This window comes from Hippocampus bargibanti, linkage group LG03, assembly GCF_051943395.1.
Source record: "Hippocampus bargibanti isolate YZ-2025 linkage group LG03, ASM5194339v1, whole genome shotgun sequence".
In the NCBI taxonomy this organism is placed as follows: Eukaryota; Metazoa; Chordata; class Actinopteri; order Syngnathiformes; family Syngnathidae; genus Hippocampus; species Hippocampus bargibanti.
In genome coordinates this window covers 28,252,126-28,278,553 of record NC_142736.1, presented here as the reverse complement: position 1 = coordinate 28,278,553, position 26,428 = coordinate 28,252,126, and the positions used below count along the sequence as shown (strand labels likewise).

The window sequence follows — 26,428 nt, the reverse complement described above, 5'->3', positions numbered from 1 at the left end:
GTGGCTGGCGGACAAGTTTTCCACACCCACTTTCTTTGGGCGCAGATGTGGTTTGTTATCGAGTGGAGTACTTTTGCTATTATGGGACCGAAAAAGACCCCTCCACAGTTTACTATTAAGCCGAAGAGGACACAAAAGAAAATTACGGTCGAGCAGAAGAAGAAGATCATCGAAAAACTCAAACGTGTTCATTTGTGTGACTTGGCGTCCCAGTACGCTAAGTCGACCATTGCTACGTGTGACTAAGGGTGTGTCTGTGTTGTCTAAGCAACGGTCTCAAGCAATAGAAGAGGTTGAAAAGCAGCTAGAAAGGACAGTGTGAGTGAGGGTATTATTGCCAAGAAAGCACAGCAACTTCACTCGGATATCATCAAGAGGCAACTACATCAACAACCATCACAAAGGTAAATAAACCGACTTTATTATACTGTACAGTTTATTTGATTACAATACAATAGCACATTTATTATACATAAAATAAGGTATCTTTTGTGTAGTTTTAAGGCTTATTTATTAGAAAATTATGCTTTATGGGGACATGTGAATGGATTATTCTCATTTTTAATGGTTTCTTATGGGAAATAAATGTTTGGCAGACAAACCTTGCGCCTTACACACACTTTCTGGGAACCAATTTAGTTCATAAGCCGAGGTATCACTGAACTACGTTTCTACCAAATAAATCCCCATAATGTGAATTAATTAATCTAAATCAATTTCCCAATTTCTTACAGGATATACTGTATAAATCGCGTTATCCTGTTTAATACTATGGAACCTCTCAGGCTGGACACAATCTGTGGTTAGCCTCCATTTTGTTTGGATTTTCAATCAATGCTACCTCCTTCAAGTGCAGCCAAAATAAAACTGTTTAATATTCCTTCCACATTCGCCCGAGTAAATTTTCTTTGTTTGCCTCAAAGCAAACAAAAGCATGATGTGCCCCAAAGCTTTGTTTGGGCTGTATTAGCGTGTTTGGTTACCCTGCTGTGATCCATAATGACAGCAGGGCCTGTCGCCGTTGTGCTTTAGTAGAATGGGGTTGTGGTTGTATGTTTAATTTTTGAAGAGGATAAAGTCGCATTGGGAAAGGTTAGTCCTAACCTTTGTTGACTCGTGGCTGCCTTTGGGGTTTCGAGACATTTCAAGTGGTCACGTCCTCCTCAGGATTTGAGCTCCACCGAAAGCATATGGCTGTTTTTTAAAGGTGCATTGTGGTTTAAAGGACAACCGACGTCTCCGGACAAGTTGTGTCCATAATTTGTAAAATGGCTTCAAATGACTTCTACTGAGCGTATTTTACAAAGATTTCACCGCATATAGCTATATTTTACGTTTTAAGACTCACGCTGAATATTCCGAAAGTCTTGTTTTTGAGTTGGTGACGAGTCCTCACCCTACATCACTGAAGGAACGCCCCTGACCGGAAAAAGGACACATTGTAACAGTCCTTCCATCATGTCAATCAACGGGCTGATTAAGTCCTTACACGGAGCTTTTTCGGCATTTTCCGCCTCTTTTTTAGTGCTACATTTCCCCCCCTATTGCCTCAAAATGGCACGGAATAAATTCTTTAATCGATTTCACATGTATGCTTTCCTCTTCAGAACTATTTGAATCATATTCATAACTGGATGAGGAACAAGAAAGCATATTCTCCGAATCTGAAGCCATTGTTTTGATTCTCCAGCAAGGCAAGACGTCTTGGGGTGACATCACGAACAAGGGGGCGGGACCTTCTGAAACTGGCCACTTCTGGGTTCATTTTTTTGCAGATTTTGGACACTTTAAGTCATTTTTATTGGTGTTTTGCATTTTACTGCGTGTTTTGGGTATTTTAGATGCTACAAAACGTTTTTCTGATGTCAGTTAGGAAACAAAAAAGTGATGTCGGTTGTCCTTTAAATATATGGAGAAACATTTGAATTTCAAGTCAGTTCTCTTTTTTTCTTGTTATTTTTATTTTATTTTTTAAAATCAGTTTTCATTTAGTTGAATAACACGCTAAGATACTTTGAAGATGCCTTTTGCCGCAGGGGTGAGTGTGTTCTTACAAAGTTGTATTTGCAGGCGCTGTTTACCTGCTTGTTTACAAGCGCATCCGCCCACACTCAAATCCAGTTTGTGAGATGCGGCAACACAGAAGGCTTCAGAAATCATTGCAAAGGTAGGCATGCAAAGCCAGAGCACTCGCATAACCTAATATTACTGTATATCATTTGAAAAATATTGAATCTCGGACGGCAGATCAAATATTTAACAAACACTTAGATGGAGCCAAATTCACACTTGGGAGTTTTTTGGGGACAATGGACAGTAGGGTTGTTATCCACAACTGAAACAGGACATCTCTAGGACCATGCAGAATCTGTCACTTACCACCCATTTAGTTTATGTTGCCGTTTCGAAAGTGGAAGGGAAAAATAGTCACCAATTCAGTTGCACATCTGAGTTGATATATACATTGTTAACATCATTGTTACCATGGCTGTCACTCAAAAAGGAACAATGCTTCCTCAAAAGCTTGGATTCACCTGTCATGTATCTCTCATTGCATACGTCTCACATGGGTATTACGTGAGGCAATACTTTCGGTCCCTGTTTCACACGTCATGTCTTAAGGAAAGTCACAATTGATACTTCAGCAGGGTAAACATTTGAAAAGTGTTTTAGCAAAGGCCAAATTATCCGATGCGTTAATAACATCATGAGGCTTGTCAAACATATCTGTGCTTTGAAAAAAGAACAGACATAGTCTCTATGTAAGCAACTTCAACTATATAGTGTTCAATGATGACAGTATACAGATGGACTTATAGTACACAATTACAGACTGATGCTAATTCTAATGACTCTCACTTGTGTGTGTTTGTGCATCACAAAAAATCACCATCCCATTATTATGCAAAATGGTCGTGCATTTTCCCCAAAAAAACAGTTTGAAATGAAGATCTTTCCTATCTTCAACTATTCAGTCACTTATGATGAGTTCTCTTCCAAACGACATTTTAAATGTATTTACCGAGCCATACCAATTTGACCGACCTCAACTTTAACATGTGCAAACAATGAATTGTCTCAGAAGTCACCAAAAGTTACATGAATGATATGGCACGAGTTGCTTTTGAATTAATGGACAGTGTAATGTGTCATACATCAATCTTCCTCATCAAATAATTATTTGTTGATTATTTCGACACATCAAATCGAAAGTCAGAAACGGTATTTCTTACCATCGATAATGTCATCCGGCCTCTTGCGTTTCTCATACACGACGATGATGACGACGAGGATGATAATTTCCGCGAGCACACCCAGAAACGGCCAAAGTGGTGCCAGATGGCTTCGCACCCGTAGGATTGTGATTTCCGCAGTTGACCCGATTGCATTGGATGCATTGCACTCGTACTTCCCGGGATCTGTGTTGATATCAAGGTTTATGATATTCAGCTCTGTGTAGTTGTCCCGACTTGTGATGAAGAAGCGTCCGGTTGAGTTGTCGATGTCCTGAATGGGTTATAATGCTTCATTCATGTCATGAATTAAATCACATTCAATTTTATCTGACAATGTGACGGTAAATATCTTACAGTGGAGGAAGTCCCTTCCATTTTACGCCACGTCCAGGTGGGATGCGGATATCCGACCGACTTGCAGTAAAGCATGCCATTTTCCCCCTCGTTTTTATTTTCACTTCTTTTATGGCCGGTGATAACAGGTTTCGCTATGATAAGAGATCAAAAGAAATGGTTAGCTAAGATGGGAGAGAAGATGGGACAGAAGAATAACACATTTTTATACAAGGTGTGATTTGGTATTCTGGTAAACAACTTGAAAATAATGTTGCAGACCTTCAAATGCGTATGTGACACATTGCGACTAATCATAGAAATCTTTGGTGATAAAATTTGTCACACAGTAAAAACGTTTAATTGTTCTTGTTTTTGAACCATGTTCATGTTTAAGACATTGATGCCTTTTAGTCCATCTTAAAGATGGAAAGCCTTTGAAAGGCCTATGGTAAAGCAAATAAGCTTTCCCCAGACATGTTCTGATCACAAAAAAATCTACCGAAATGAGTAAAATCACACAGTAATGTGGAGAAACCAAAAATCAATAAATAAATCATGACGAGTCATACTGAGGTCATGAGAGAAGAGGATCGACGAGGCAGTTGTCCCTCCAGATCTTCCAATTCAAAACCTCCAACGCGATATCCACAAGCAATGCAATGTGAAAGGAATAAAATAAACGTGCTCTGATTATTGAACACTACCATGGTGTATATTCAAAACCAGGGTAGGAACAAGCCACTGAGACGGCCAAGTCACAATAGTCTGTCAATAGAACCGGTGAGAGACTCTTCATTCGACTTTTTTTCACTGTGAGAGGATAACCACACTGCCGATAATCCTCCAGAATTGCAATACTGTAATTCCTTCTATGCAATTAAGCGTGATAAAACCCCGGGTGATTTTTTTTTTTTTTATTTATTTTTCTCAGCTGTTCATGGATAAATAGAGCAAGAAGGGGGTCTGAACCCTTTGGTGACATCACCCCCCACCCTAATTATGGAGCTCACGTGCTGCCCTGAGTAGAGGAGTGGCCAAGCTCATTTGCGCCTTATCCCTGCCTTGTATTATGTCAACAAGTGACGGCATGGAGACAACTGTCCAAAGTGGCGGCAAGGCAGCGCAAAGCTCAATTTCACACTCCTGCGATTATTAAACTGTTTGTGCCAGGCGGAGATAAAGAGCGTGGCCTTTGGGGTAGAGAGGAGGTCATAGCTGTCAGGGAGGCGGACATGCTTTCGGATTTCATCGGATGACTGAGAGACATTTAAATTAAATCCTCTATTGGGAGCTTTGAATCTGATCTGCTGGTGATGATGCACAGGGTTGTCCAAAAGTCTCAGACTACCTCCTATTAGCTTTGTTGTTAATGTATCATTGTTCACAAACAGATGTTTTGACATGCTAAATAATGAAACATATACAATTAGTATGAAATGATTTCTGTTTTTTTTCATGATGTGGAAGCGTTCCTTTATGTCATAACAGCACCCTCTCTCTGTCTTTCTCCGTAAACCAGGAAGTAGCCTACTAAATATCGAATCATATCTGCATCTGTTATAATATCATGTTAGCTTTTTAGCATTTCCTCCAGTCTCATTCGCCACCTGAAATAGTAATAGATTCCTAAAAATGAAGACTTTCAATCGGCATTGGTACTTTTTCTTTTGCTATTTTTGTATGTCACATTCTCTCTACACGTTAGCATACCAAATATTAGCACCGTAGAATTGTACCATTCTTGGTATCAGCATATTGTACCAAATTGACATTAAAGGTTAGTTCATATTCTTCCATGAACCAGGATACATCCTACTAACTAACCATTATCGTTCATCCATTATCGTTAACTTCTTAAAACAGTTACCAAACGCACATATATTTCATATAGCACTGTTATTTCTTTGCAGCCCATTTGAGTAGATGTCTGTGTTATAATAACATTCTTGTATTTTGACATTATAACATTGCCAACACCACAGTTATGGCTTTATCCGAGTACTACTACTGATAATGCCACGAGTAAATGTCATTATCATTCATCAGGTTAAGGCTTTTTTAGGTACCGAATGTGTAGTGGCAGTGAGCTTAGTATCGCAGACAATAAACTCCCGTGCTGCAACAGAGATGGCTGGGACAGGATTCACAGCCTTAATCCTACAACATCACAGAAGCCTCCATCTGTTGCCTCTAGAGCTGAGTCCTGCAAGGATGAGTGTGCCAAGGACACTGTAGGCGAGGGATCTCAGCAATCGGCGGCCAAGAAGCACAGTGCAAAGCTGGCTAGCATAACAGCGGGCTCGCTACCTAGGTCACAAAAGATTGCAAACACTTCAAGAAAATGTAAAAGAGCATTTGGGGATCGTGATGACTAGGTTATCAATCTGGCAAGGACAGCTTCGCCTGACGTTGATGAACATAAAGGACAAAATCAGGCAATGAATGTGTCCAATGAAAGGACTGACTTTCTCTCCCGAGGGACACATAGAAAGCCAGTCACAGGCCTGCAGCAACTGCGACGGCCAGGACACTTTACTTTGAATGGGCACGAGTCCCGACAGCTCTTGAGCCAGTAAAAAGCAGAACACACACACACACACACACACACACACACACACACACACACACACACACACACACACACACACACACACATGCACACACTCATCACCCATGTTATGCAATCAGGCAGCGCTCTAAGACAACCACAGAATAAGAGGCAGGGCATGTTCAATATGCAGCCTGGCCATGCCACAGCAAATTGGTTTATGTAGCGCACGCAGGCAAGCTTCTCTTGAACAGGGTCTTCACTTGCCCTTTGTCAGGGAGGATTCCTTATTCAAGGCGACGGATTGGCTACCAGTTTGTGTGATACAGCAGATGTGTTTGCTTGTTTGCCTGGGTTTTCGAGTGGTGTTTGCATAACCTGCTAATCGGTCCTTTGATAACCCAGTTTCCAATCACAAAATCGCAAGGGGCTTCTATTTTGACATGTGGCCCTAGAAATGCCCCGGAGCCAGCTCCGTGTTTGCATGTCTGCTGAACATTGCGATCGCCTGTCCATTTTGTGAAGACCGTCACATGAGCGAAAGCCAAGAGTGACAACACCCTCGGGAGAGCTTCCTGTCAGAACCGTTGCACAGGATGAGTTCAAACATCTTCGTCAACCAGGAGTCACTTCACACAGCCTGAGGTTGTTAACTTTTCTAGGACATCTTTATCTATGGCTCAGCAGAAAATCAGCGATGTCCCATACATACAACCATTCGTTCATCCATTCCCTATACAATGTGACCTCATTAGTGTCACGGATCAGTATGTGCCAAGGAGTAGTAAGGGTGTGATAGAATATTGATATCACTGTATATTATAATGTTATCTTGTATGTAAATTGTCAGTCCAGACAAATGAGATTTTGAGTCTACAGACAAGGTGCAAGAAGCTAGTTTGCATGCATCGGACCATGTCATCACGTGGCACAAGAAGGCACGCTCAGCTTCAATTATGAATAGCGCGTTAGCGTAGGGTTAAGATGAACTAAAAAATTGGACATATGTATAGATTTGTATGATGTCACCGTTGTCACCAACGGAGAACCTCTGGTTATGTCATCATTCAATGTCAACATATGTGCACTTGGCATTGGATTAGCCTTTATTAGTCTCGCATTGGAGACATTTTCAAACTTTACGTACTTGTGCACTTTGCAACAGTTGCATCGTCAACAAACGGTAAACAAAGGGCATATTCTACTGCTGATACACGGGTGATTGATTGCCGTACTATTGGTACCTTTTCTGAATTAAATCGCATTAATTTTTTTTACGTTGTTTTGACATTTGATGGTGTTCTTCAAATACACCATCCACAATCACTGTTACATGATAATTTACAGTAGTTATCGTTGGTGAAATAGCTCAATAAATACCATCGTGAGATACTCTGTGATTCCCATTCTGTTATGATTTGACCAAAGGTTCTTTTCTTGGCCCTTGTGTTGGGCACTCAGAAGGCAGAATAACACCGGATGTACTTTGTTCTCAATTCTGTGTCTGTGCCGTTTATACAGTACGATAATAGAATCTGACAGGCAAAGGGGTTTTAGAGACAATATTCTCATTGACCTCACAAACAGTTGCGGCATGCAATTATTTTACCTTTGACTTCAATCGTTGCGTTTGCGTTCGGAGCCATTTCGAATGTGTAGACACACATGTATTCCCCAGAATCATCTGCCCGTGGTTTACCAATTCTAAAACAAGACAGAAACAATAAATGTCATATTTGAAACATACCAGTCACTCAAAGCAATGAAGTAAGTAACTACTAATTAGTTGGGACTACAGCAGAGAGACCTCAGAGGACCGGAGAGCCCGTGGCAAAGAATGTGTTGGCATGATGCTGAAATATTACAGAGCAGCAGCTCAGGATTCTGCAAGCTAGGAAACCACGGGCATATTAGCCATACTCACTGATGTAATGTGACAAGGAAGTGACCAATTGGTCCTATCTTGTGGCTACACAGAGTCTGTGGTTTGTCTAGAGGGGCGGCAATGGCTTTGTGCTCCATCAATGATCCTTTGTGACAGTCCAAAGTTAAAATGAGTTGATACCGAAGGCCTGGGTTTATCACTTTTAATACAGTGGTACCTCTCCCTAAGAAATTAATTGGTTCTGAAAGAAATTTCTTAACCAGAAATTTTTGTGAGTAGAAATGCGTTTTGCCTATAAATCCTGTCATCCATTCCATTCATAGACCAACAAAATTATGACTTAAATGTTTTCTAAAGCATAACACTGAATCAAAATATGTAATGAATACCTGTCATAATTACATTTTGCACCACAAATGAGAGTTGAGCACAATGTAAAAACACAAAGAATGGAGTACGGAATGAAAATTATGGTCATTTAACTTTTTTACTGCGTCCTCATTGTTTTTTTTTTACCCTCTTTAGTTCATATTCTCTCTTGGAAAAGGTTTTGTCTGGTGTTTTGTAAAGAACTGATCCAAGGACATATGGTTTGGTCAGCTTTTAATAATACTTTGAAAATATCTGAGTCAAACATCTGCATAGTGAAGGATCAATGTGAACAATTTCTGGGAGATTCCCATTTATTTAAAACTATCTAAAGACCTCATGGCTGGATGGATGTATGACAAGGATGCTGCAAAGACATGTCTATCTATTTATTTACCGACCTACAATTCCACACACATGGGATTCCAGGAAGTTGCCAGGAAATAGCAAATGTAGCTAAATTCAAGAAACTCTGAGCTGTGAGTAGTCCAGACTGTATTTTTATCTTTTGTATCTTAAAATGGATTTTGTAACAAGGCAATCTTTTCCTGCTGAGGCATTCCGTAACTTGAATATTTCGTCTGAAAAGATGTTCATAAGTAGATGTACCAGAGTATAGATAAGTTACAAAATAGACTTCATGTTTTACTTTGCCAATCAACACAATTTTCAGTGGGAACGATTCAGCTAACCAATTAAAAAATCAGAAGGTCAACTGCCAGCAAGCCAATCAGTATGCTGCCTTTTTCTTGACGCGGTCAGATGAACTTAGGGCCTTTAATTCATTTTCCATTAGTATTTTCTAAAATGCCGAGTCCTCAAAACCACACCTGTATGCGGTGGCTCGATGCTCAGTCCGCGTGTTGGCGATCTCCTTTCCATTCTTCACCCAGAAGCTCTCCGTGTGTACGGTGTTGGCGGTGTGGGCGGTCGTGAGGTTGCAATGTAGAGTAACTGGTATGCCAGGGGAGTCCGCCGGCAGGATGATCTGATCAGAGGCATTGATCTTTGGTTCTGTAAGACAGAGACAGTACGGGCTAATCACAGAAGATGAACCTCAGTGTACTGCTTTTGCAATATTCTGCAGCACCATTTCATGCTTCATGCGACCAGAATGAGATACAGTAAAGTCTCGTTATATCGATATCGGATATATCGATAGTCCCGGTTATATCGATACTATTTCTATGCTTACATGCAAACAGGGTCGGTATATCGATAGTTGATATTTTTTCAATTCGATCGAGACTTGTATTTGTGGATGCCAGGCTGTGGTGTATTGAACAATTTCTTGAAACATCAGATAGACCTCTTAATAACCAAATTAATTCATAAAGTATAACAAACTAAAATGTGAATTTACTTTCCATGCATCATATGGAGTCCTGTGAAAAAGTGTGAGCCAATTCCTAACACGAGACTCAAATTAATTCAGTCGCTGCTGGTTGCATCTAAATACCGGTAGTAGTTCATTTGCCTCAGATAACCACATTATATATATGCTACACAAATGACTGAGAGACAAATACGTCATTTGATTTGATTGTTTCATCTTTTTTGTTTTGTATGCAACTATTTACTGTAATTAGGACATGATCAGTGAACATCAGTGACACACTACAGTGCCTTGGTATCAAGCTGAAAGTCCGGGTCTAAAGGGGGCTTTTCACAACATTTGATCTGGCCAGAAAAGCCAAAATTATTTGTTTCTCTATGATAATAACAAACATTGCAAATTGTATTTACAACTAACAAACTTAATATATTGCCAGCATTTTTGGGGTATGATAAATTGAAAGAAAATGCACATTTTCTGATTTCCAAAGTAGTGGTAAATCAAGTTGTGGTGTGAATGAAATAAAATGAGACAATCCTTTAATTGCATTGGTTCACAGTCACAATAACCCCCTCAGGTAAACCAAACTTCTGATGTGGCACATGACAAAAATGCTAAACGCCTTTCCTACAGCATCTTCCGACTTTTGAACCCATTTTGCTTACGTGCCCTTCGTGCAAATAGAACTCTGTTTTAAATTGTGTGCCACCTTAAATTGATGTTCGATCTCATATTATGTATTGTGCGCTAATATAAACCTGTTTTGGCAAATTTTCAGTGGAAAATTAGCTCAAAATTCGATGTAACATCAAACACATCACTGACATTCTACATGACTGCAGTGCTGCATGATTTTGCCCTCAAAGTAACAGCTATCCCTGGTCACTCCGCAATTCATTTCTCAAGGACATTCAGGGCAGTGTGTCTGTCCTCTGTGCCGCCTTGAGTGGGAGGCTTGCTTCCAGAGCAGACCCTCCACAGCAGCCATGAAACCCCCGATGGGGGGAGGAGTAGAGCGCCCGACCGAGCATTGTGACGCAAACGATTCCTGCAAGGCCACGAGCCAGTCGGCAAAAGATGTCGAGCTAGTGACTTCTATTAGCATTCACAGCATCATCTTCTTGCACTGCTGTATGCGCACTAGCTACAGGGAAATCACTCCCGCTCCTCCCCCGCTAGTCCCCCAGCCAAGCATGTTCTATTAATAGCGCTTTCAAGACATGCATATAGACACAACATGAGGTACATAAATTAACATTTAGCCAGCTCGGCAAGAGTGGTCCTCGGGCAATTCACACACATGGTTGTTATAAGGATGCCCTGTCAATAACCTGTCAGATGACTTTATGTGTACGATGCATGAAGCTCAATACAAAACTTGACCTATAAATAGGGAAGACACTGTTAGGGCAATTCGCTATTTTGGGGTCAGCAGTCAGGTTTCCTGTGCTGTCCCAATGATTAAAGAATCTTGTTGTTTTTACTTTTGATTCCTGCTTTATTAATTAATTAACACGTTCCCTCCTCTCCCCTTGTATCACAATATTTTCTGCATCTAACAAAATCTAAATATATTATTAGTATCTGTTCTCAAAAGGGTAGCTGGTGAGCTGGAGCCTTTCCCAGCTGTGTGGGCATAATGCAGGCTATGTTGATAAACTCTGGACTGGGAGCCAGCCAATAGCATTGTCGACAAACGACATTCACTCCTCCGGGTATTTTAGCATCTTATACTTAACGTATGTTTTTGGAGATGTGGGAGGAAAGCTTAGTACCCGGCGGGGGAAAAGATAAAAATATATATTTACGGTGACAAGATGCAGACTTCTAATAGAGATTGGAAGCCTGATCTCCCCACTGCAAGGTAGAAATTCTGCAAAACGAAACCCATTTAAATGAAAAGAGTAGAGGGTATTATGACAACCCTGCCATGAAATGACTGACATATAGAGAATAGTGTTCCAAATGTTTGATCTGCTTGTTCCTAACAAGGATTTTTACTCTTCATTTGCAAAAGAAAATCAGGTCCATTCGACGCTTATTAAGTTACACAAAATGGTCCCTCTTAAATGCAACTACTGTGATTTGAAGCACAGTGTGTAACTCACTGAAGTTAATGGAAGTGGCACTCTACTCGAAATGTGTAGTGAATTATCACTCACTGTTGGCTCAAAAATTGGCATGAATGTTTTAGCACTGAATGAGTCTGGAACATTTGAAATACTGTATATAGATTGAGAACATGCCCCGTGTCTTGTATGCATGCTGGAAACGTGTTCTTACGTCCTGAAGGAGATTGCATGAATAGTAGAAAAGTAACCCAGAAATGGAAGTTAACATAGTCTCTGACTTTGCTGCTCAGTACAAAAACAAAGAAAGTTTCAATGATTGAGAACATCGTGTATGTACTCTTCAAATTGATTTTTGTTTTGTACCTTCACCTCTGAATCATTGACCAAAAAAACGATATACATATATGTACAATCTTAATGCTCTTAAAACTTACCTATTTTTATTTAAACGATTCTTTCCAGCTCAAGTCAAAATAATATCTTGTTTAAGAGCCATGAGTGAAACCGTGTATGGTAAGCACTTGCTAACAAGATAAGAAAACATTTATTTATCTCACAAATTCCCAATTATGAAGTACCAACAGAGTGTGCACATTTTTAATCTGTGGTATGCTAAAAATAATTAAACTTTGCCCTTATCAAATGATGTTAATATATACATCCAGATATGTCAGGACTGGCAAGGATCTGACAACCTTTCAGCCTCTCCCGCATACGCTCACGATGACTAACAGCCTTCTAAGTCTCTCTGCTTCAATGGGCCGAGCGGCCGAGCATGCACAGATTAAAAAGGTCCACTTAACCATTCCGTTTGTTTGACTGTTTGTGTTCACAGAGCAGAAGGTTTAGGGGCCTATAATGTCATTACTGATTCGTAGTTACACACTTTTTGGCTGAGAAGGTTACACCATGCTCAGACCAGTCTATGGAGAATCTTTCATGGAAATAAAATGTCTCCTCTGAAGGTGAAATGAAGCACCCAATAGGGTCCGATTCTTTTATTGGAAGACCACCTTATGAGTGCAAAAATACGACTTCATTTTTTGAGAGAGGTTGACCACTAATGTCCCTTTCTGTCACCTGAGATTTCCAATAAAATTCGAATGAAAAGGCAATAGGAAAAATTTAAAATGATCAATGAGATTAGCATCCAAGTCAAGACAACAATCCAAGCAACGCAAGCTAAGTGAACAAAACAACATTCAAAGTTACAATCAGAAAGACCCAATCGATGAAATTAGCACAGTGGTACCTCTACATATGAACATGTCGTAAAATGAAATTTTCAATTTACAAAATGTCTCAACAGGAAAATATTGCCTTTTGAAAGACATTTCAAGATAGGAAAGGTAGAAATACAGTTTGGGCTGCTCCTTGCAGCTCAGAGTTTTTCCTGAACGCAACATACTTATAGCTGTTTTGCCTCTGGCTACAAACGAGCAAAATCCTGGCATCCCATTGGCTACCGTATGTGTCCATGTATGTAAAATTGTAGGTAGACATGAGTTTTGCAGTGCCCTTGTGATTCGCCCCTCTGGCCATCGGGCGTTTGTGAATGTGAATCACCCAGAAAAAAAATGTTCACCAGTCGGGCGATTGCTCAAAACTATTTCCACATTTCTGCACATATGCTATGAATATTTAAAGGACAACCGACGTCTCCAGACAAGTTGTGTCCATAATTTGTAAAATGGCTTCAAATGACTTCTACTGAGCGTATTTTACAAAGATTCCGGAAGTCTTGTTTTTGAGTTGGTGACGAGTCTGGAAGTGACGTCACTAAAGGATTGTAGCGGTCCTTCCATCACGTCAATGTAAGACAATTACATTTTACCGCACAGGATAGAGTGGTTGGGACATGAGATTATGGCTTCATTCCTCATCTCAAGGCCATGCACTACTCACTCTGTAGCACCGAAATGGTGGCCTGGGCCCGAATCCAGGTGATGGCGGGGTTTTGCCGCAGGTCGTTTCGCCTTGGGTCATTGCTCGCTCGGCACTCGTAGGTCCCAGAGTCTTCCAGTGTGAGGCGCGTGATGCCCAGAACGCTAACACCGTTAGCGCCATAGGCCGTGTTGATGGATACTCTGCGCTTGCGGGCTCCGTCCCACAGTTGCTTGAACGAGTCCGCTCGGTTGATTTCGGAATACCACCACTGGATCTCTGGGGTGGGGTTACCAAGTACGTCGCAGTAGAGCTCAAATGTGTCCCCGGTGAGCTTTGTCTCGGACATCGGCGACTTCACAAACCCAGCTAAAAATAAAAGAAAAGGACTGTTAGAGCAGTGGGTGGTGTGAGACAACAAGTGATCTTAAAGGAAATTTTATGTAATTGGAGTACAGCTCAGAAAAGCAGCATTTTTGGTAAAAGGTGGAAAACCAAATAGAATGAAATCAGCAAAGGTTGAGAGTCTGGCGGGAAAAATGGCTACAAACAACCTGTCCTGTCATATCTGTCCTTCAGAACCATATTTTGAGTTGACTTGTCAACAATGAGCCTGACATTGCTGCAGTCATCGGTGGCATCATTTTCACATCTTGTAAACAGGTAAACTTGCTAACAGGTAAACTTACTAATTTTGTTTACTCGTATAAGATATATGCTGGTCAGACTTGTATGATTTTTTTTTTTTTTTTTTTTGGGGGGGGGGGGGGGCAGAAAGCAACCAGGACTGGGTTTTTGAATGGGAATTTGGTTGATTGGTGATCAAGGGAAATATTTATCGATTTTTTAATCTATTTGTTATCTTTTTTCATGGTGATTATCGAATTGTCAATGTGAGTGAATCTGAAGGTGAATGGTGTCTGTGAGCCCTGACAACCAGTTCATAGTGTCTGTCTTTCCGAATGTTTTAACCTCGTTTCATTGCTTAGAGTCATTGTACCATAGTGCAGTACAATTTTGGTATTTTGAAATACCAAAATTGAAAAATCAAACAGCAAATGATTTGATCTGGAATTAACAGTATCTCCGCTGTTAAATTGGTATTTCCTTACTATGTGTCATTCTACGGTTATTCCGTGCCTATTAACAGCCCGTGACAGAAAATGCCACACGTTGGTGGGTGGGAGGTAATGCAAATACAACTAATCTCTTTTAATCCTGAGCAGATATTACTGTGACAGAGAAAATGAGGTCAACTGACCTTTGGTCTGAATGAGCGGGACATTCAAGAGGACTTTTTGTTTTGTTGTGTTTTTCTCCCCAAATCCATTTGGAGAAAAGTCAAACCGCCACTACCTCTCCTCCAGACCACTGAATGACTGACACTCTGGAATTCCATCCGCCGGTAGTATTCCACTGGGAACCACCTCACTGCCTCAAGGAAACACTGCAGTGTTGCTCATGAAGTGGGATCCCATCAGTGTTACCGCCAAAGCTACACTTGTAGCAGTATGTGTTTGGGTTTCCTTCACGCTCCAGTTCCGCATCGGTAGTCAGCCCAACAACACACTGACAGCCTTAATGAATTTCATCTAATTATAAATCACCTGGACAGATACTCTTCTCAAACTCCCCCTAAACCTGTCAGTTGTTTAAAAAAAACACATCAAATTCTCTTTTTTTCTTGATGGTAGAGGTAATTGGGACAAAGATATTGTTGATCTGCTGTTTTTCTTCCCTCCAGATACGTCTGTGTAAGCTCTCAGTCGTACAGGAGTGGTCCATCGATGAAAAGGTTTCTTCAGCTGTCACCTTGTTGGACGTTTCGCTTCTTATCCAAGATACTTCTTCAGCGAACTAAAGTCTTACTGGTAGTATAGGCCATATATATATATATATATATATATATATATATATATATATATATATATATATATATATATATATATATATATATATATATATATATATATATATATATAAATATATATATCACCCATATGGGTATATGTCCCCATTTCAGGCCAGTCCTCAGTCAGAGGCAATAGAAGCTATCTGTGCAGTAGTGCTGCAGCGATTAGTGCGCTTTGCTCCCCCGAGATACCTGAGAGAAGGAATCTATCAAAGCAGTTTCCGGCACCGCCATGTCTCCGACAGTAGGGACTGTACCTATACCTGTACCTATATATATGGCCTATATACCATATATATATATATATATATATATATATATATATATATATATATATATATATATATATATATATATATATATATATATATATCGCACAGGATAGAGTGGCCTGATTGCCCAATTCGCCATGGTATCACCTCATCAGCATGACTAATCCTATGTTGCCTAAACAGTCATATTGTACGAACAATCCAAATTGAACCTCACCCCACCATTACGGTTAAGGGAAGGATTTTGCTGTTTTATGAAAATAGCTTCTTTTACTCCGTCTGAAAGTATATCGATGTAGTCCGACTACATTTTTTTTTATAAACTGAGTCCTAGTCATTAGTCTCAGGCCATTTCTCAGCAATTTCACAGAATCAAAAATGTTTTTTTTTCTGTGAAAATTACATGAAGGGCATAAAGGTCAAAATTTTTGGACAAAAGTATCTACCCGAAAGTATAATTGCAAAATAATTTCTAAAACCCATGACCAATAAGACACAGGTAGTCATCTTTGAATCATTTTGGTCATTCCCTGAGATCCTTTGATGACAGGCTTATCTGATTTCACTCAAATTTCAACCACAAATACTTAATAGGTTCTGCGATGCCAAATGGTGCAGCAATTAAATTTTTATCATCGCACGTCATGCACCGTGCCGGTAAAAACGCCATAAAAGAAATAACTCAGATAACATAACCCCACAAGGTCAGACCTTGACCAAACGTCTTGTGTATGATGAAGTTCCGGCCTTTAAGGGACACATAGGTGCACCTCCTACTCACATGCAGTAAAAGATGCAATAAATCCTTCCGATTCTCCCATTTACTTCAAACTCAGTAAAGCGAACCTCCCGACTTTTTTATTGATTCTCCCGCACATTCACACCATGGACCAATTAGACTTAAATGGACCTAACATGCATGTTTGCAAAATTTTGGAGGTTGCTAGAGTATCTACCGTAAGAAGATGAAAAAGGTGTACAGTGATTAGAATCCCGATCAACTGACTGTGTGGCAGATAGTGTAGCAACTGTGCTGCCAAATTTGGATTTCACTCATTTTTATTAAACCGTCACTCGGCTTTCGTCGATGTGAAATGCTTCCTCCCCTCAACGTGTGATCTCTGTCACTTGGCAATTTGATACGAGCAGAATGTCAAAAGTGTAGCCATAAATAAAATAATGTCCTTAACAAAACATGATTTTTTCAGGGGGGGTAACAATAGTAACAATTCAGTTGCCGAAAAACATGCTCATGACTCACAGCCAGATGGACATGAATTTGATCAAGGAAGGGTAGAAATTGTCAGCAGAATTTGGCGGGAATTTAAATGAAACCAAACAAAAGAAAAACAACTGTCGGAGGATCTTCAGCTCTCACAACGCCAGCTTCGATGTGTGATGCCTCCAGTTCTGATTACCATTTGTTCCTTTTCTCTGCAAACATCTGCTTCCATCAAGCTCACGACATTATTTCGGCGGGTGAAACCAAGTTTAATACGCCTACACTCTTAAAAGCAGAATTACAGTTTGATACATTTACTGTAATGTTCTTGCCTACAGCTGTACTGTTTGCATGCAAGACGTCGGGCGACTTAGCTTGTGGTAAAGGGTAGCCATAATGAGAACGGAAAATTAATGCAGTAAAAAGCATATCAAATGTCGTTCGGGGTGACGACCCGAGGACGAGAATATCCGGGCGTAATTTGTATTCAGCAGGGGGAGAATTAACGCGCAGAACAAACTACAGACAGCGCTCAACAAATGAGCAAATGCAATTGCTGCACTCTTCCAACAACATCCTGACATCGAGCAGCTGGTGCTCATCCAACCATCTATTCTCACGTCAAAGTCATACCGGAAGAAGAATATAAAGAGTTTTATGTTTCTCTTTATGCAGCTACGAATGTACTCTGCAACTTTGACAGAAAAGCTAGCTTAGGTACCCTCAAGTTATAATAATAACAATACATTTCATTCATAAGAACCATTCAAAACTCTCAAGGTCACTTTACAGTCACAGGATATGTTTTTCTGTGGGTGAGCAACGGCAGCTACACGCGGAAGTAACTCAAATTGATAGAAAGCAAGCTAGCTAACTAATAGATAACTAATAGACAGTCAGCTAGATAGCCAGCCAGCCTGATAGCTCATAGATAGCTAATAGATAGCTAGCTAGATAGCCATATAGCTAATAGATAACAGATGTTATTTTGTTAGTTGTACTAAATTCATCCTGTCTACTTGTCCTGTTTTGTTGTGCCCTGTTTCATTTGAACACCTACAATACACTGTCTGAGGTGCTTCACATGGCAGACTTTCATTCATTGTGTTCGGTCGGGACCAGATCACCACCCAGTGACCAGTCCCCGGTACAATATTGCAGACTTTTATGAAGCTTGCCAAGTTTCCCTTCTGTTAAATAAAATGTCACCTATAAATTGACTGGCATCACATGATGTCTGAGTTTTTAAATTCTAAAAATACAAAATGGAGCATTTTCACTGTAGTGGCATTTTTAGCAAGAGTATTTGCATTTCAATTTTAGGACTCTCACTCAGCTGTTTAGGGATATAATATGTGTATTGTTAAAATCTGATATTTTGGTTTTTAGATGCAGTTGGCTGACAAGGAATCTTAGCAGCATTGAAAGAGAGGCTCAATGTTCGGAAGCAGCAGTAGGACGAAAAAAAAATTCGAAGTTGTTTAAGCATTAAAGCGTTACTCCACTGAAGTCGGTATAAAAGAGAGCTCCCCTGAGAGGCAACATCAAGCCGCACACAAGCACAAGCGCCGTGCGGCCTGAGAGTGAGTCAGCTGCCTGCCTACAACCTGGATCCCCATCTGCACTCCCACAAGGCAGACAGAGAGCGCAGCGAGTAGGAAAACCCCCCAAGGACCACTGAACTGGTCACATGCAAGAAGGTAGCGTGGTTGTGTGTGTGTGTGTGTGTGTGTGTGTGTGTGTGTGCTGAACTGGTCACATGCAAGAAGGTAGCGTGGTTGTGTGTGTGTGTGTGTGTGTGTGTGTGTGTGTGTGTGTGTGTGTGTGTGTGTGTGTGTGTGTGTGTGTGTGTGTGTGTGTGTGTGTGTGTGTGTGTGTGTGTGTGTGTGTGATGGGAGACGCGGCAAGGAAGTGACGTATAAGGACGCAGAGGTGAGGCAAGTGGTACATTCAGGTGCGCTCCGTTTAATTGAGAACCAATTTTCGGTTGTAAACCAAGGCATGAAAAAACATTTGGTCAAGAACAAATTTTCGGTTGGAAACCGAGGCTTAAAAAAAACGACATTTTGGGTGGAAAACCGATTAGTCGAGAATCAAGACGTTCCATACCGACATAAGGGTTGACTATATGTTGCAGCACGGTCATAAAACAGGTTTTGCACTTTTACCAGACACGAGCGCTGCCAGTGTGATTTGTTTGAGCAGTTTTATTCATTTTTGAGCAATTTAATATTTTCCACTGTAAATCAGGCATGGGCAACTTCAATGATGGAAATGTGTCCACCGTTTTTCTGTCAACATTTTACCCTTAGCTTGGCTCTGTGATCCAGAGATGATCAACGTCGTTAGTGATTGCTTTCGACACCCCTGGCAACCACCGCCATGACCGTAAATCTTACGTAATGCCAATGTATGAAAGCCATGTGACGTGATATGGCCGTTATTTGCAAATTCAAGTCAAACCACTCCCCCAGCGCTGCTGTTTGAATCACACCAGCACTGCAACAATTTAATAAGATGTAAATCCCAGCAACCCTTGCTTGGTAGGCACGCTCTAATCCGGCCCTGTAATCACAACTGCCAAACATGGCCTTTTATTATGTTTTAGAGGTCAAAGGGAGGCAGAGTCAAATGATTTGAGGCAAAACTGATTTCTCATGAGCCGCTGTTCGTAACGTTAGCGGATAGCTCATTACAAACCTCGATGCGCTTGCTCAACTTGACATCATTATACCATGATGTCGCCTCTTATCTCTAACCTGGCACCTTGAACATAATCGCTAAAAAAAAAAAAGAATCACGAGATAATAGCGGGACCTCTGTCCACTACACTTAGTGATAATAAAATATGCAAGGTAAACAGCTACGGCGTGGTGCCTTAAAGGCTGAATCGGCCTGAAGTCTCCTGAAGTGATAATTACCAGGTAGCCGTGTACATGACTCAGCACATGACTGAGCTGAAGTGTTGCTTCTCGTCATTAATGTTTATTTATGTTGGTAGGTTTCAACTCACTGTTTTTGTTCCCATTTGTAGATATTGACCGGTGTGCATGTGCGCCTCACAGACCAGAAGTCATGGGTTCAAATCCGAGACTATGTGTGGAGTTTGCATGCTCTTCCCGTTGACTGCGTGGGTTTTCTCCAGATACTTTGGTTTCCGCCCACATTCCCAAAACGTGCAGGGTGAGTTGATTTTATTGTGTGTGTGTGTGTGTTTCTGTGTGTACGTGTGTTTGTGCGTGTGTGTGTGTCCATTCTTATTTTACACAATTGTACAGTCCACGTCTGCCAGTTGTGTGTTTTTACATTCAGTGCGGTTCCATCTCAAATTTCACACAGAGCGAGACCGACCAGGTCGAAGTGTTGGCTCAAGGCCCGCGGCATATTTTCCAGATTCACAAATGGACCTTTTGTCCAGAGGGCGAACAAGAAACACGATAATGGACAAGTCGCTCCTTTGTCTCATGGTTCTATTGATTGGATCAGATGCAGCTTTATAACGCTTGTCTTAAAATGGCAAACTCCGCCTCTCTTGATTGCAGTGCTCGGCGGAAATAAAGAGGAACAAAAGGGCCACTTATTAGCAAAATAGCACTTATTATACTCGAGCGCTTAGTGCAGTGCTTGCGGGTGCAGCGTTCTTGCTCGTGTCTTTGAATAATAAGACCAAGAACAAAAGTTGGCAGGGAACCTGCTTTAAAAATTAGGACAAAACGGTTCATATGGATGCCCAACGGAAATAATGAAAAGTAAATTAATTCTACCTTCATCAAATGTCAGTCAATGTTTAAGTTGAATTTCAACATTTAACTCATTCACAGCCATTCACAAATGTATTCAGGAATTGAAAATCTGACGTAGAGGGCCATTCTCAAATTTGTTTGGGTTATGGTTTTTCATGCTTGGGTGCCAATAAAGCGCTGGCCAGACTTTTTGGCAACTTTTTTCCCTTCCACAAGGGGGCAGCATTTCATTTTTTCCATATTAGCCCTTTGTTCCAGCTTCAGCTGTTGTTAAAGCGCGATATAAACCAATATGTATGTATTGCATTGTATTTTGGACAGCCGCCCTCATTTTAAATTCATATAACTTCAGACCCATATAATTTGGGATTTTACACTTTTTTTCTGATGAAAGATGAGAGTGTAAGGTTTCCTACGCTGCATTGAATGTTTATGTAGTCCTAAAACTCAATATCTCTGCGGGTCGTGGAATTCGAATGACAATGACAAAAACCCTGGCACTGGAGTGGACACATTGTTGCACATCTGGAAGTGAATGATTTAAGTGACATTCAAGTGCAAAGAGAGGATAACTGCCATTAATAGAATGGACGTAGATGGATGGAAAACCTCTATTTTCATCTTTAAAAATAAATAATAATAATAATAAGAAGAAGAATAATGTCATTAGTAGCTCCAAAATTAATATTTTTAATGTTAGCTTTGCTGATAAAATGTTTTTTTGGGGGTGGTGGACATTACCCAAGGTTTTTTAATTTTACTTGTGGCACTTAGCATTAGCATCAAGCTAATATATCTTCATTTCTACACTGTTGTCTGTATTTTTTTCCTGCATCTTGTCGTCTCACGGCTTTGGTAGCTGCCAGCGGAATCACAGTTCGTGGTGAGGCGGCTGCAGCTGTGAACAAGGAGGCCATCCATTAAGCGTTAATGGATTCACTTTCACAAAAGGACCTTAAACCCACGATGGCGTGTCGCCGTGGTAAAAATAGAAACAGGGCAGAATGGCCAGGAGGGGGGGCACAAGATTGCACTCATATCTGTCACAAGAACCCGACCGCCCACTTCACTTCTCCCCCGATGGTGAGGAGAAAAAGCTACGGATTCCCCTTGCAAACCCGCCCACCAAAACCTACTCCACAAAAATCATGATTACCGGTCCATGTGCAATTATCATTATTAGTCTCGACGCATCAGAAGCTGAAGGTTGTAATACCACTGGAAATCCAACATTGCATAAGGAGCTACACATGACATGGCCCCCAATCTCAATGATATTGGAGAATTACACGGCTTTCGAATCCTACCCACCACCACAACCACTCCAAAAAAAGCACCGTTGAAATAAAAGAAGACACCCCACCTCTCATTTTCTTGACTTTAAGACTCATAGCACCAACCCCCCACTCCCAAAAGAGGGGCAGCAAAATTTCTGAGATGTGATTTAGTGATGAAACTTTTGCGATTTGGAGCTTATTTTCGCCATCATCCCCTCAGAGACATTGCCATACTATTTTCTGTCATGCTTTATTTGTTTGAAATGGGTCAACCTAAACCCTCTTTAAAGTAGGACAGTGCGGGTTTTTGTCAACGCTTCTAATCCTGCTCTCAAGATTTCCGATTATCACCCAGAAAAGACGGAGTGAGGTATTAGTCTTTAAATGTAAGTATGCACATTAATCCCCCTATTTGTTTTTTTTTTATCTCATGAAGATTACCCCCCTCTGCCCGCTCATCACTCTGACATACTGTAAATAAATTTGGGGTTGGATAAGAAATATTACACAAGACCATTCTCTCATCAGAGCGTATTTGGACAGGGGTCTGAAAGTTGAAATTAGAGATTCAAACTCAACTGAAATGTATTCACAGAGCACTTCAAAAACAACCACATTTGTATAGAAAGCGCTAAACATAAAGTAAAAATCACCTGTAAGAAAACAAAGACATTTATGCTATATGGAGCTTCACTCACATCGCATTTCTACCACAAAACACTTTCCTCATTTACCGACTAATGACACAGCATCTGGAGCAAGTGCAGGTTCATTATCTTGCCCAAGGACACTTCGACAAGGTCGCAATGGCCAGGGATTGAACACTCGCTTTCGAGGGTTGGGAGATGACCACTCACTGAGCCATGCTGCCTCCAGTTAAAATTTGAAAGCTTTGAAATTCGATGAAGGAATCTTAAAATGAACACGAAAGGGAGGCCAAAGTGGAGTTATGTTCCAGTTGGGAGCCAAGTTACGGCATTTAGGACGAAATGGAGACACTTATAGAAAGGACTTGCTAACTCCAAAATAAAATGCTTTAGAGCAAGGGTGTCAAAGTCATTTTTTGCCGCGGGCCACATTGTAGTTATGGTTTCCTCTCGAGGGCCGTTATGAATTTGGGGAACCCATTAGAATGTTTAAATCCCTTCAAATATTACATATGGAGCACCCAGCAAATGAATGAATAACTCGTTTTCAAATCTGAATTCAAGAATAATGACTTTTATTGTGGTTGACATTCAAAAATATGAAATTTTGGCTCAGATTTTAGCATTCATCATGGAATTTAACAAGTTTGATTTGCTTTCGCGGGCCGAAAAAAATGATGCCGCGGGCCTTAACTTTGACACCTGTGCTTTAGAGTCATCGGACGAGATGTAACAAAGGCATGGATGACTGTTTCTGAGTGCTGCTGCGAAAGAAAGGGCTGATAATCTTTCTGTTTTCTTTTTAAGGATGTTCAAGTAGTTTTGTGGCATCTAGACTTGGATTTCCTCCAGACAGAACCAAAGTGGCTTCAATGGGAAAGCATCTATTTTGCTGAGCTGGATCTAGTTCCGACTGCCCTCCATATAGCAGCAAAAGGGAATGCTTTGCTAAGATGGAATGAAAACAGGAAACCATCCAAAAATGTAAGTGAATACAGCAAAATAGTGGATTTTATGTTTTCCAGCTTCTACCATGACTGATGATAATTCGATTTCTAGAACCATCATTGCTGAGTGAAAGTTGAGACATAGAGAATGCAAATACTCAAAAGGAGCACGAGTGCAGATGCTAACATTGAACGAACCGCATGACTGCAGCTCTTGATGTGACTCGTGAAGCCACGCTCCTTGAAGGCACGGCATAAATATACTACTGTGTCTGCATGTAACTTTTGGCTTGATGATCCACTCAACCTAGCGACAATCCACAAATAACTAACGCCCTACTCAAAGAGGTTTGGAAGATTTCAGCAAAGCAAGTAAAACCGACACAGTTCGGATTGATTTGCTATTTTTACAGCAGTCTGTCGCACCACGGAAAAGGAATCATCAGCAAATTGTCAACACCATGCATTAACTCATTCCCTGCCAGACGTGCAAAAATGTGTCCACTCCAGTGCCAGGGTTTTTGTCATTGTCACTTGAATTCCAGGAACCACATAATGTTGAGTTTTAGGAGTATATATACATTCAATACAGCGTTAGAAACCTTATACTCTCGTCTTTCATCATAAAAAAGAGTTAATTCCTAAATTATATGAGTCTGAATTTATTTGAGCTTGAAATGAGGGCGGCTGTCCAAAATACAATGGAATACATACAGTACATATTGGTTTATATAGCGCTTTAACAACAGCTGAAGCTGGAATGAAGCGCTAACATGGAAAAAAGGAAATGCTGCCCCTTGTGGAAAAGAAAAGACATTGCCAGAGGCCATGGTCAGCACTTCATCAGCACCCAAGCTTGAAAAACAAAAACCCAAACAAATTCGGGAATGGCGCTCCCTGTCATATTGTCAATTCTCGACTAAATTTGTGAATGGCAGTGAATGAGTTAAGCATGTACACAATTACAACCTAACGTCACATAAATAACTGTATACATTAGTTATAATATTTAGTACAGACAAACCAGACGCACGTGTGGCTTGTCAAAGCTATCAAACTAGCTTTAGTCACCCTTGAGCAACTGACGTGACACACATACACACACACACACACACACACACACACACAAAAAAAAATCACTTCACTCCACTGAATAAGTCATTAAAAGACAGATATGAGCAATTACGTAGTAGGCACAATGTCAAAATAGCATAAACATACTATTTAACTACTATTTAAGAAGATGCAGTCATGGATCACTAACAAAATTAAAAGCCATCTTAAATATACGTATGTAGTTGAAAAACAACACTAATTGATGAAATCTTACAACATCGGTTGTCCATGAGATGGCGCCCCAGTAACAGAAAACAAAAACACGTACGATACCAAAAAAAGGTAGTTAAAGGGGGTCTTTGGGGAAGATTTGCAAATAGCTGGATATGCAAACAAGTTTATGTCATTATATTCTGCTTTATATTTAATGATAATGTTTAAATTTTCTCTGCAATTTATCTTCGGCATTTGACATAAATAAATCAGGGCGTTTTTAGAGGAAGGATTGCTGGCATTTTAATTCATTTCATAAAAAAACAATTATGCAAATGAAATGAATTATGCACAACAATGTGTAATTAATAACTTCAATTCAAAGCAAAGGTAGTCGGGCATATATACTACTAAAGTACTGGTCGGGTCTTGAGGGCAAGGGTGGACGGCCAACCGCTCCGGGGTTTAAAAACAGATAAAAGCTCATCAGCAACTCTTCGTTCAAGCACAGCAAAATCAGAAAGAATAGCTGAAGCGCTCCCTTGATTTCGATTAGAATTAGGTTAGTCCTGCCACGAAGAAAATGACCCTGTACAAAAGTCAAACAAGTCATTTCTCAACGACTTCACACGAAGCATTCCCTGCATCTTATAGAGTGGAAGTGGAGTCCAAATCCTCTTAAAGTCACTTTGGCCCCTCTATGATTCTATTGTGTTTGTATAAGTCACGCTACGGGTCAGATCTGATTTTTCCCCCTTCTTCTTACCGTTTTGAGCCGTGACGAAGGGCGGCATCAAGTTGCCCAGAAGGACCAGAAGCAGCATCACTGCACCAGGACGCATCCCGTCGTGGTCTCACTCCCCCAAAAGAAAACAAATGCAAAGGGTGGGTGTTGTAAATGGTGGGGGAATGGGAAATGGATGATCTTGTGTCGATCACAAGCTCGACTAATGATAATAATGATTATGGTAGAGGTGAAGAGATGCGCGCAGCATGGCAGCGGATTCCTCGGTTTGACGTTGAGCAAGGCGAAAAAATAAAAGCCGATGGGTGGTTCTCTCCGAGGGAGGGAAAGAAAAAAAAGAGGGGGCGCGATGGATGGTGCGGGAGCGGCCGACGGCTCTCAGGGATGCCGATGTGCGGCCATCGGCGGCGGAAAAGTCTCGTCGGATTGCAGAGGAGGTTGAAGGGGGAGAGGGAGGGAGGGGGGGGGGGGGGGTCAGAGAGAGATTGTCCACAGCGTCGTTGGGAAGATTCAAAGATGCGCAAGCTGATGCGCATTGACTCACTTGACAACCGAGGACTTTTTTTAAAAAACGCGTAATTACGCACGGAAAGTGACCGATTCCAATTATCCACCGCCTCACAGTTTCTTGGTTATTTCACGCGGCGTGGAACGGTCTCGTCATCCTTCTCTTTCTCCTTTATTTGATCGCGTTGCATTTTAGAGGAAGTGCGCGCTGACGACCACGT

General features: G+C 40.8%; 2 protein-coding genes across 5 annotated transcripts in view; one reads left to right on the top strand and one right to left on the bottom strand.

Annotated features, from left to right (window-relative positions):
• rec114 (REC114 meiotic recombination protein) overlaps positions 1–3,217 on the top strand; it is a 145,854-nt gene extending 142,637 nt beyond the window's left edge. For all 3 annotated transcript variants that reach the window (XM_088992952.1, XM_088992951.1, XM_088992953.1), the window contains one exon: positions 2,071–3,217. In XM_088992952.1, the coding sequence (XP_088849078.1) occupies positions 2,071–2,223 (153 nt within the window). In that variant the 3' untranslated portion in view covers positions 2,224–3,217. The remainder of the gene's footprint in view (positions 1–2,070) is intronic.
• Positions 1–26,359, bottom strand: part of nptnb (neuroplastin b) — a 31,428-nt gene extending 5,069 nt beyond the window's left edge. The window contains exons 1-6 of one of the 2 annotated variants that reach the window (XM_088992948.1): positions 25,722–26,359; positions 13,688–14,035; positions 9,205–9,388; positions 7,730–7,824; positions 3,591–3,724; positions 3,234–3,507 (exon numbers count right to left, since the gene is read on the bottom strand). In XM_088992948.1, the coding sequence (XP_088849074.1) occupies positions 3,234–3,507; positions 3,591–3,724; positions 7,730–7,824; positions 9,205–9,388; positions 13,688–14,035; positions 25,722–25,797 (1,111 nt within the window). In that variant the 5' untranslated portion in view covers positions 25,798–26,359. The remainder of the gene's footprint in view (positions 1–3,233; positions 3,508–3,590; positions 3,725–7,729; positions 7,825–9,204; positions 9,389–13,687; positions 14,036–25,721) is intronic. The other variant, XM_088992947.1, reaches the window with a different exon arrangement.
• Positions 26,360–26,428: the final 69 nt, after the last annotated feature.